The sequence below is a fragment of the Miscanthus floridulus genome, chromosome 17 (assembly GCF_019320115.1).
Source record: "Miscanthus floridulus cultivar M001 chromosome 17, ASM1932011v1, whole genome shotgun sequence".
In the NCBI taxonomy this organism is placed as follows: Eukaryota; Viridiplantae; Streptophyta; class Magnoliopsida; order Poales; family Poaceae; genus Miscanthus; species Miscanthus floridulus.
In genome coordinates, this window is record NC_089596.1 from 39,696,667 (window position 1) to 39,708,894 (window position 12,228).

At 41.4% G+C, this 12,228-nt stretch overlaps 1 protein-coding gene across 1 annotated transcript; it reads right to left on the bottom strand.

Annotated features, from left to right (window-relative positions):
* Positions 1-3,625: 3,625 nt before the first annotated feature.
* LOC136518523 (major pollen allergen Lol p 11-like) lies at positions 3,626-4,656 on the bottom strand. The gene is made up of 2 exons (XM_066512187.1): positions 4,416-4,656; positions 3,626-4,284 (listed from the first exon to the last, which is right to left on the bottom strand). Exons 1-2 carry the CDS (start codon positions 4,579-4,581, stop codon positions 3,941-3,943), a joined length of 510 nt encoding a protein of 169 aa, XP_066368284.1. The 5' UTR covers positions 4,582-4,656; the 3' UTR covers positions 3,626-3,940.
* Between the last annotated feature and the right edge of the window lie 7,572 nt (positions 4,657-12,228).

Genomic DNA, 12,228 nt, shown 5'->3' on the forward strand with positions numbered 1-12,228 from the left:
TTCATCCTTTTCAACGTCTCTCTGACCTCAGATTCTTAGATTCTCCGCACAAAGCGCCTATTGATGTCATCAAAAGAGTTATCCAACTGAAAGGTTGTGTCCGTATTCTCACCATTGAATAATTTGTCAAAATACTCTTGCCATCGATGTCGGATCGCATCCTCCTCCACCAAGAGATGCTCTATTTCATCCTTAATGCACTTAATTTGGTTGAAGTCCCTTGTCTTTCTCTCACGAACCCTAGCCATCCTATAAATATCCTTCTCTACTTCATTCGTACTCAAATATTGGTAAAGATCCCCGTACGCTCTACCCTTTGCCACACTTACAGCTCATTTTGTAGTCTTCTTTGCCACCTTGTACTTCTCTATGTTGTCCATCAGTTGTCATGGTACAAGCATCTATAGCATTCTTTCTTCTCCTTAATAGCCATTTGGACTTCCTTGTTCCACCACCAAGTATCTTTAGCCTTGCCTCCACTTCCTTTGGTTACTCCACACACCTCTGAGGCCACCTTCCGAATGTTGGTTGCCATCTTCTCCCACATGTTGTTTATGTCCCCTTCTTCCTTTCAAGAGCCCTCTTTGATAACCCTTTCTCTGAATACATCTGACGTCTCCCCTTTCAGTTTCCAACACTTTGTTCTTTCAATCTTAGCTTGTTTATCCCTACAGGCACGCACCTAAAAACAAAAGTCTGCCATCAAAAGCTTATGTTGAGAAACAACACACTCTCCTGGTATCACCTTGCAACCCAAGCATGCTCGTTTGTCCTTTCTTCTTGCGAGGACAAAGTCAATCTGGCTAGAGTGTTGTCCGCTACTGAAGGTCACTAGATGAGAATCTCTCTTTTCTAAAGAAAGTGTTGGCTATCATCAGGTCAAAAGCTACCGTAAAATCCAGAACTTCCTCCCCCTCCTGATTCCTACTACCATTCCCAAAATCTCCATGAACTGTCTCGAAACCTGCGCTTGTAGTACCTACATGCCCATTAAGATCTCCTCCTATAAAAAGCTTCTCACTAATGTCTAAATTAAGAAATAAAGGGTTCTAGATGAGAAAATGATAAGAAACAAAGAAACTATTAATGAAGAATTGGTTGATTAGAAATAGTTCATGACTCCTAATGAAAAATCTTTTAGGAGGCAAATCTAAGAAACTATTGAAAAGAGAAATAAATTAAGGTTGCTAATTATTTTCTTAACTTGATAAACATATTGATTTATCAAGTTAATTATAGAAAACATCTAAAGTTGCTCTAAGGATGCAATGCAAGCCGATAGCCGATGGTATTTTTGGATCAGCTAACTAATTAGAGTCAAGCATTTTAGTTTATTTTTCACTCATTTAAATTACATGAAATACTATCTAAATTATTTGAGTACATTTTTGGGTAGATCCAATAGCATAAAGTAATTAAAACTTGCATCACTCTAGGACGAATTATAAAAGTGTTTTCAGTTTCACATTTTCTCTCTCAAGAATAATATATCGCTTGAATATGGTATTACCATAAACTAATACGGCATCAGTGTTATTATCACAGAAAAAGTGATGACAAGAATATCCAATCTCTGTCAATCAACCCTAATTATCCTATGTTATTACAATAAGAAAATCTCTAAAAGTATATATTGATTTTTCTCACACTATATACTCCTTTGTGTATTATATTAGATAAGTCCTGCAGAGTACAATTGAGTACTCACCCTAGGATTATTTGAGTTTTGCAGGTAGCGACCCATTCAAAAAAGAATTAAACCCTTTCAAAAAGTTTTGCAGGTAGTGTTGCATCAGCCTATGGTTTCTTTTACGCTCCCGAGTCCTCTAAGGACCAAGAGTGGTGAAGAGACCAATGCCTCGTAGATGTGTGAACGTGGCACCTCCATGCATTGTTTATCTTTCCAAAACTATGTTAATGAAAGACTTCCGCCGAGGTATTCTGATGTTGTTAGTTGCTTGACTGAACTTTACGTGTTATGACCTAAGTTTGAGAACAATGTTATAAACCTAAGTACTTGGCATTGTAATATGACCTAACTGTAGGGGCGGAGACAAGGGGGGCACGCAGGGGCCCAGGCCCCCATGAACGTGAAATTTCTACTATTTTTTTAAAATTCAAATAAATTTTGAAAATTCAACACTGTTGCCCTCCTAGCATTAAAAAAATCAACTTCCTTGCTCCGCTAGAGCCTAGCTGTGATGTGTGATGTATTCCTTTCCCTCGCGTGAACCTGGATGAAGGTCGGACATAGTACATCTTATGAGAGATGTGCCGGGATGACCAATTAAGTGGGCTATCTAACTTCGTAGTCAATGAAAGACTATTATGCTATTAAGTACTCATTTAAAAGGGAGATGATCTTGACACCACCTACAACCTTATACTTGCTCAAAAGGACAAAACGTATGAGATGCATAATGACCCACGTGGAGGGTGATTAATGGAGGAATCCAATAGGCAGCGTTGCCTGCCGGTCGGCTCTATAAATAGAAGATCAACGTATCTCCTCTGTAATTTCGGTCACCAGAAGCGAAAATAATAAAGGGCTCTCGTCTCCTCTGTGTGGTCTATAGTGTCTCTGTGCTTCTATGTGTGCATTACAAGAAACGATTTCTCAACACAAATCACTCCGGGATGATTCACGACGCACATGACTTCTATTTTTCCCCTTTCATACTGCAGTATGCTAATGATACAATTCTTTTTATAGACATGACATTGAACAAGCAAAAATATGAAAATTCTCTTGTGTGCCTTTAAACAACTTTCAAACTTAAAATCAATTTTCACAAGAGTAAATTATTTCGCTATGGGGAGGCCAAAAACTTCATGGACTAATACTCGCAAATCTTTGGTTGTGGTATAAGTCAATTCCCCTTTAGATATTTAGGCATCCCAATGCACCATCAAAAACTCAACAAGGACGGAAAAACTAAATATCTTCATTTGGTTCTTTATATATGAAGGGCACAATTTTAGCTAAAGATAACCTTGTAAAGCATAATTGGAAATATGATGAGAATTGTTGTTTTTGAATACAAAACAAACTATTCAATATCTTTTTCGATTGTCATGTAGTGCACTTTGTTTGGAATGGTATTCGGAATTATTGCTTTTGGTTTACGTCCACCGATAAGCCTTACTGATTTTTTTTTTGTTCCTTAGCTTCAACAAGCAGATCATAACTTGCGCTCTCAAGTTTGTGTATGAGTAAGCACAATCTTTGGTCTATTTGGTTGATCGGAAATAATTTGATCTTTCACAAAAAAAGATACTATCCGTTATTTACAGATTGTTTTTAGGAATACCCGTTGGACATGTTTCGTACCCATCTTACAAAAGAAACAAGACCCAGTAACATTAAAATAGACGACAAGTTTTATCCTAGAGGCAACAACAATAGAGATATTACTAAACATGAATGATGACTGTCCTCGAATAAGCCCTACTGCTTAGATTTACATCTTGCGAGCTTTTTAAGAGCTTGCATTTATGAGGCAGAGACTTGATTTGTAATAAATATTAGTTGAGTGCATAACTTTGCAGGGATTGGAACAAAACTTCCTTTTACTGGAAAGAAAGTCAAATATCACAGAACAGAACAACGGGCAACGGCTGCAGCGCCACGTGCAAAATTCATATAATTTATTAGATCTCCGGCGGTAAAGGAGAAGTTGATCAAAAAATAAATTTACAGCATAGGTTTTTCCTTTTCTTTTTTCCGGCTACAAAGATGACGGCAGTATTTATACAATGCAACTAAAAAAAATTAATGGCAGCTACTAAAACAATGCGAGATGAAACTTATTTTTTATTTTTTAGGAAATAAGCTGTCTGCTAATATATCATCCATGCATCAAACGAACAAATTAAATGTGCTATGGAAGAGGAAACCACCCTCCAAAAAAGAAGAAGAAGAAAAACTTATGATGTTTATTTAGGAATTCTCAGACGTCTCGTTATAGAGGTCGTAAGCGCGGAGGAGCTCGCCACAGTTGGGGAGCGGCTCCTTGCGGAAGAAGGCGATGGGGTTGGCGTATCGGACGCCGCTCTGCTTGATGCCGTCGTTCCCGGTGAGTGGGACGCGGCAGCGGTCGCGGGCGAGCTCGATCTCGGCGCAGTCCGCCTCGGGGCTCTTGAGCAGCCTCACGTCGCAGATCTCGTCCTGGTGGTCGCCGCCGATCTCCATCTTGTACCACCCGCCGGCGTCCGTCGTCGCCTGTGCCTTATCGTGAACTTGCTGCGACTCGAAGTGACGGCACTCCATCTCCACCGTCGCGCCTGCATGCATGGACGCATAGTTTTGTCACGCAGATACATAGCACACAGCAAATGGCATGCATGCATGCATGAGCTGCACAAATGCAGGCGCCAGATCATCAGTGTGCATGACTACAGGCATGCAGCCTCACCTTGGATGGCGTGGGAGATGTTGGTCTCGAACCCGGCGCGGCAGTTGTCGCAATAGATGCGGCCGGTGACGACAAACCCACCACCGGCTGCGGCGACGGCCACGACGGCGGCTACGGCCGTGGCCACTAGGAGCAGCGCCACGAGGCTACGCAGCTGCGGCATCATATCGTCGTTGTCAGCTTTGTTTCTCCCGACCGGCGCGCTATGCTACCTGATGCGATCTACAGCAATCTGAGACGACGTCAGGTCTCAGACAGCTTAAAAATGGCGAGCTGTGTCAGGGTGCAGAGGACGAAACCGGCCATTCCGCGGTTACACGTGAGAGGCGGAGCTTGTTCGTAGGCACCGGAAAGGCGCAAACAAAGGTGCCTGTGTGTTTGCGCTTTTAATTTGACCACGCAAGCGGGGAGTTTAAGGTGTGAGAATTTTTAGCATCAGTCACTACCCAAACCAATTCTCTCCACTCATTACCCACCCCCGTGTCCCGTTAGGAGCACGCTAAGAGCAAGGACATTAATACACGTCAGTGGAGGAGAAAGCCCCGCCATCCTAGACCTGTGAGGCTCCGTTTGGGAGACCTCCGCTCCTAATTCTTTAGCTCTACTCTTGATTCTTGGACGAAGTGATTTCATTAAATTTCTAGGAGGGAGCAGGGTGGGGAGCTGATGAGAATAATTCTCTATTGTTTCCCACCAGAATATAACAGGGAATAAGGTGAAGCTGGTTTTTTTTTAACTCCCAGCTCATAGTGTAAATGAAGAAGTGATTCTCTATTGTATAAGTAGTTGTTGTCACGCAACTCACAAACATTCATTTGTTGTATGCACAAATTAAGGACCCTAGAATTCCTATGAAACAACTTAAAAGACAACTCATTGTATGTTTTACCTCTTAAGTCGTCTCACAGTTATAGGGCACTACATGAGACTATCTATGAGACGATACCAATGTACTCGCCCTAAGAGTATCTCTGATAGTCTTTCTAAACCCCACTCTCTAAATTATCATTTAGAGCCATTTGCATAAAAATTATTTTCTATATGTTTTCACTCTCCAGCAGTTTTCTATATCTTGTTTCCACTTTAGAGAGCCATTCTCGTTTTTTTATCTTTGGCTTTTGAGAAATCTAGATTAGAAGATGGTTATATTTTAATAACCAATTAAAGAGACGGTTAAAAGGTAATTTTTCATAAAAAATTCTATTTCTAATAATTAGGAAGGATATAGAGAGTGTGTTGGAGTTCCTTAAAAAATCCAGCGTTCCTGAAACACCGACGGGAAAGACGCTTGTCGGGGTTATGATACCCCAGGTATCTCAGGACACTGATTAGTTAGCCACTCGAGCGGCCCGCGCTGGCCCAACTAAAAGAAGCCCAGCCATCGCAGCCCACCTAAACTACAAAAGCCCCGGGCCAAACACCAAGTCATAAGGTTCATCACGACCTCTTTCTTTTTCTTCTACTGCACGCTGTGCAGTACCGCACGACCCCTCCTCTGTCTCGACCCTTGGGAAGGATGAGGAGGGATCGAGCCACATCAAGTACGCTAACCTTGACAGAGACAGGCACACTCCACTCACGCCACTAGGACTGAGGGGACAGTAGCCTCGGGGACAGGCGTCATCCTGGCGCCACGCTGCGCAGACAAGACAACACCACCAGACAATGACGACCAGTATGGCACCCCATCGTCCAAATATGGCCCGGCGAGACGAGCGTACGGCCCTACCCGCTACGGGATGGGGCGCATGACACTGGCCTTGACTTTCTGAAAGCTCTAGTTTGGTTTTGGTAAATTGATGAAACCCTAAGTGTTAGCCTAATTTATCTAAGTGAATATGAGATAGGTTATGCACATTCCAAGTGGTGGAGCAAGATGGAAATGATCATGATGGTGATGGTCATGGAGATGATCAAGTGCTCGGGTTTAGAAAAGAAGAAAGAGAAAAACAAAAAGCTCAAGGCAAAGGTGAATTTTGATAGGAGCTTTTTGATTTGTTGATCAAGACACATAGTGAGTGTAATCACATTTATGATCGATAGCTGTACTATTAAGAGGAGTGAAACTCGTATCAAAATGCGATTATCAAAGTGCCACTAGATGTTCTAACTCATTGCATATGCATTTAGATCTAGTGGAGAGCTAATACCCTTGAAAATGTTTATGAAAATATGCTAACACATGTGCACAAGATGATACACTTGGTGGTTGACACACTTGTTCAAGGATAGTGAAGTTTGGTGAAGTTTGAAGTTGAGGAGACACTGGTTTCAGTGATCGGACTCAGGCCACAAAGTGACCGGACGTTGGCTTAGTGAGTTCGATCAATTATAGAGGAGTTGGCGCACTCGGGCTCGGTCTGGGAAGTGATCGAACGCTAAATAGTAATAGTGACTGAATGTGCAGAGTCTGCGTCTGGTCAAGCTGTGACATACGCTGATGCAAGCAATGAGAAGAGCAACTTAGGACCGGACTCGGCGTGGCATCCGGTCGAGGATGAACGGACGCGTCCAGTCAAGAAAAAGCGTCTCTGGTACCTTACTAGAGTCGACCGAACTCCAGGCTTGGAGCGTCCAGTCAGTTGAGTGGCGCGTCAGGTCGTTGGTTTGACTGAGTGGGCGCGCGCGCGATCAGACTTGGCCCTGGTGCGTCAGGTCTTGTTGTCGTGCGTCCAATCATCACTTAATTGTGCGGGCGATCGAGTTGATCCTTGAGATCGTATGGACGTGTTGAGCGCGGGGGACACGTGGACGACGATCAGTAATCGGACGCTTGTGAGCGTGCGTCCGATCGATCTGAACAGCACGTCTGATCACCTCGATTTCTGCACAGTGAGGGAGCCCAACGACACTATTTTGAGGGGGGCCTCTATTTTAGGCACCATGGCCGACTCAAGCTCACTCTCTTGGCTATTTGTATTGACATAGCAACCTAATGAGCTTAGCCAAATCCCTCCCACTCATCTCCATTATTGTTTCATCATCTTTGTGAGACTGGGAGTGAATCCAAGTGCATTGCTTGAGTGATTGCAATTTAGAGGCACTTGGTGTTTATGTTTTGCTGCAGGATTTGCTTGTTTCTCTTAGTGGTTGCCGCCACCTAAACCACTTGGTGTAGCGAGGATCGTCGAACGGAGGAAGGTGATTGTCTCCGACTCTAATTTTGGTGATTGTGAGGGGTTCTTGACATTTCCCCAGCGGAGAGCCAAAAGGTACTCTAATAGATTGCTCATGGCATGTGTGATCCTCATCTTGTGTTGGTTGTGCGGCACCCTATTGTGGGTTTGGCATGTGATGCCAATTAACACATGAACCTCCAAGTGAGTGTATCGCCACAATGGGGACTAGCTTGCCGGCAAGCAAGTGAACCTCAGTGAAAAATCATTGTGTCATTTCTTATCACCGGGATTCTTTTGTGATTGATTGACTTCATCTTGTGATTGGCTCACTCCTCTACACGGCGGTATAAACATCAGTACCACTTTAGTATTTACCTTTCTAGTGTAGCTAAGCTCTTTAGTGTAACTAGTTTTGAGAGCAGCTTGTGTCTTGTCTAGTGGTTAGTGAGACTCTTTAGTTAGTCTTTGAGAGCTCACTAACTTAGTGGTAGTGACTTAGCCTTGAGTGTGAATTAAAGACTATAGCAACTAGAATTATGGTTAGGTGGCTTGCATTTTTAGTAGGCTAGCGCAACATTCGCTTCACCTCATAATTATCTAACTGCTTTGTTTAAGTGTTGTTGTAGAATTTTTAATCGGCTATTCGTCCCCCCTCTAGCCATTAGAACCTTTCAAGTGATATCAGAGCTGTGGTCACCGTGATTTGAGGCTTAACAACTTGTGGTGTAAAAATGGCTCAAATCAACAACACCAAGAAGCCACCCTAATTTGATGGCTCTAATTATCCTTATTGGAAGGCAAAGATGACAATATATATCAAGTCAATCAATAGAAATGTGTAGAAGGTGGTGGATACCAAATTTGAGGTAGCCGATCTAGGGAATCCCACCGTGGCCGAAGAGGTGTTGCTCTAAAATAATGACATTGCTTTTAGTGCCATTCATGATGCTTTGGATGAGAGAACATTTGAGCAAATCAAGAACATTGAGATAGCTTATGATGCATGGAAGAAGTTGGAGGAGTCATTTGAGGGCACTCAAGCGGTGAAGTGTGCCAAGGCATACATTCTTAAGGAAAAGTTTGCAAACTTCAAAATAAAGAAAGATGAGAGTGTGTCGACGATGTTTCATAGGCTTCAAGTGCTTGTCAATGATCTCAAATCACTTGGTAAAGAACTGAAGGACAAGGACTTCTCCCATAAGTTCATGAGATGCTTACCATCAAGATTTGGTATGTTAGTCTCTATTCTAGTGAGGAGTGGTTTGAACACCATGACACCAAACCAAGTGTTGGGAGATGTGATGACCGATGACACATATAGGGATGATGATGAGAAGGAAAAAAAGAAAGATGAGAAGAAGAAGAGTGTGGCATTCAAGGCCACATCATCCAAGGTCAAGGCAAAGCAAGAATCATCAAGTGAAGATGAAGATTTGAGCTTTGATGAGATGGATGATGAGAAGATGGCTCTCTTTATGAGGAGATTTGGCAAGTTCATGGTGAAGAAGGGCTACTATGCTAGAAAGAAGAAGTCTTCATCCAAGAACAGGGAAGAGTTAAGAAGGTGCTTCAAGTGTGGAAGCAAGGATCATCTTGTTGCTCAATGCCCATACAATAGCGACACTGATGATGATGATGACAAGAAGAGCAAGAAGAAGGACAAGAAGGAAAAGAAAGAGAAGAAGGACAAGATGACCTTAAAAAAGAAGAAGAAGGGTGGTTCATATACGGTCACTTGGGATAGTTATGCTTCCTCAAATGATGATGATTGTAGTGATGATGACAAGACCACCAAGAAGAAGGCTCTTGCAAGCATTGCTATCAATGAGAAGCCTTCTCTCTTTGACACTCCATCGACTTGCTTCATGGCTAAGGCCACTAAGGTACAAACTTATGATGATGGATGTGATGAGGAACATGATAATGAAAGTGAAAGTGATAATGATGATGAACCAACTAAAGATGAACTAATTGACATGTTGAAAGATGCTAAAGAACATTTTGACATTAAGAGAAGGGAATACAAAGACTTGTGAAAGGAACTAAAAACCTTTAAGCAAGCCTTTGATGAGCTCAATGCATCTCATGAAAGTCTAAAGAAAGACCATGAGGAGCTTGGCAAGGCTCACAAGAAGCTTGAAAAGGCTCATTCCTCTCTACTTCATGAGTAAAATGAGAAGGAGCATGTTGTAACATGTGACAAAGGCTTAACTTATGATATAATTGAAGAATCATTCTATAAGCCTATCATTGTTGGTTCCACTAACCCTTCTTGTAGCACTTCCACTTCTAGCTCATCTAGTAGTGATGGTCTCACTTGTGATGCCTCACTAATGGTTGAGAATGAGACACTCAAGAAGGAGGTCAATAAGCTCACTCATGCCTTAGGCAATGCCTATGGTGGCAAGGCCCGCTTGCTAAAGTGCTTGAGTAGCCAAAAGATTTTTTTCTCAACAAAGAGGAATTGGGCTATAACTCTAAGAAAGCCAAGGCAGCCTTTGCTCCTCACAAGACTAGTTTTATGAAGAACAATGGTCGGTTTTGCAATAGATGCAACTAAGTTAGGCATGTAGAGCAATATTGCAAGAACAAGAACAAGAACACTAATGTATCCTCAATTAAGTTTGATTCTTGTTATTTGCTTACCAAGGGTGTGAATGGAGTGAAGGCTAAGTTTGTTGGTACATCAATTGTAGGATCAAAAAGAAGAAAGCCATTTGGGTGCCAAAGATCTTAGTAACTAATCTTCAAGGACCTAGCAAGTTTGGGTACCTAAAAAGAATTGATCTTCTTTTGTAGGACAATTACAAAGCCAGAGAAAGTCATTAGGTTCTTGATAGTCAGTGCACTCAACGCATGACCGGTGATGCTAGAATGTTCAACTCAATCAATATCAATGGTAATGAAGGTTATGATAGTATCACATTTGATGACAATGGCAAAGGCAAGGTCAAAGAGCTTGGTAAGATTGCAATATCTAATGACATGAGCATATCCAATGTGTTGCTAGTTGAGAGCTTGAACTTCAATTTGCTATCCGTGGCTTAATTGTGTGATCTTGGATTCAAATGCATATTTGGGATAGATGATGTAGAGATCATAAGTGTAGATGGCTCTAATTTGATCTTCAAAGGCTTTAGATATGAGAATCTATACTTGGTTAATTTCAATGCTAGTGAAGCTCAATTGTCAACATGCTTATTCACTAAGTCTAGTATGGGTTGGTTATGGCATAAAATGCTTGGTCATGTTGGAATGAAACAATTGAATAGATTGGTTAAGCATGACTTGGTTAGAGGCTTGAAAGATATTGTGTTTGAGAAGGATAAGCTTTGTAGCTCTTGTCAAGCCAGCAGATAAGTTGAAAATACCCATCCTAAGAAAAGTATAATGAGCACTAAAAAAGCTTTTGAGTTGTTGCACATGGACTTGTTTGGGCCAACTCAATACACTAGCATCGGTGGAAATAAATATGGCTTTATCATAGTGGATGACTATACTAGATACACTTGGGCATTGTTTCTAGTGGACAAGAGTGATGTGTTTGCAACATTCAAATCATTTGTCAAGGGCATTCACAATGAGTTTGAAATAACCATCAAGAGAGTTAGAAGTGGCAATGATAGTGAGTTCAAGAACACAAGAATTGATGAGTTGTGTGATGATTTTGGAATTAGACATCAATTCTCGGCCAAGTACACTCCACAATCAAATGGCTAGGTCTATGCTTAGTGAGTACAATGTGAGTCAATCCTTTTGGGCCAAAACTATCAACACGACTTGCTATTATAGCAACCGACTCTATTGTGACCCTTTGAAAGAGAAGACAACTTATGAGCTCTTGAATGGTAGAAAGCCCAATATTGTATATTTTTGGGTCTTTGGTTGCAAATGCTACATATTGAAGAAAGGCACTAGATTAAGCAAGTTTGACAAGAAGTGTGATGAAGGATTCTTACTCGGTTACTCCACTACAAGCAAAGCATATAGAGTTTAGAATTTGGCAAGTGGCACTCTTGAGGAAGTTCATGATGTTAAATTTGATAAAACCAAGGGTTCCCAAGATGAGAATGAAAACCTTGAAGATGCTAGAGGCATTCAACTTTCAAATGCCATAAAGAACATGGATGTTGGTGAATTGAGGCCTAGGCAAGTGATTGATGAAGAAGATGATCAAGTGCAAGTGCTCTCTAACTCAAATGTGCAAGATGATACAAATCAAGCAAGCACTAGTGGCTCTCATGATAATGTGCAAGATCAAGTGGCTAGTACATCATCTCAATCAAATGAGCAAGCAAGTGCAAGCAATCAACTTCCAATACTCTAACCAACCAATATTGTAAGAGATCATCCCTTGGACACTATAATTAGAGATATTTCTAGAGGTGTACAAACAAGATCGAGATTAGCTTCATTTTATGAGCACTTCTTATTTGTATCATCCATTGAACCGAAGAAGATAGAAGAAGCATTGAAGGATGTTGATTGGGTGAATGCTATACATAAAGAATTGAACAACTTCATAAGAAATCAAGTATGGGAATTGGTGGAGAGACCAAAGAACTACAATGTGATTGGAACCAAATATGTCTTTAGAAACAAGCAAGGTCAAGATGGGATAGTAGTAAGGAACAAAGTAAGATTGGTAGCACAAGGTTACAGTCAAGTTAAAGGTCTTGACTTTAGAGAAACAT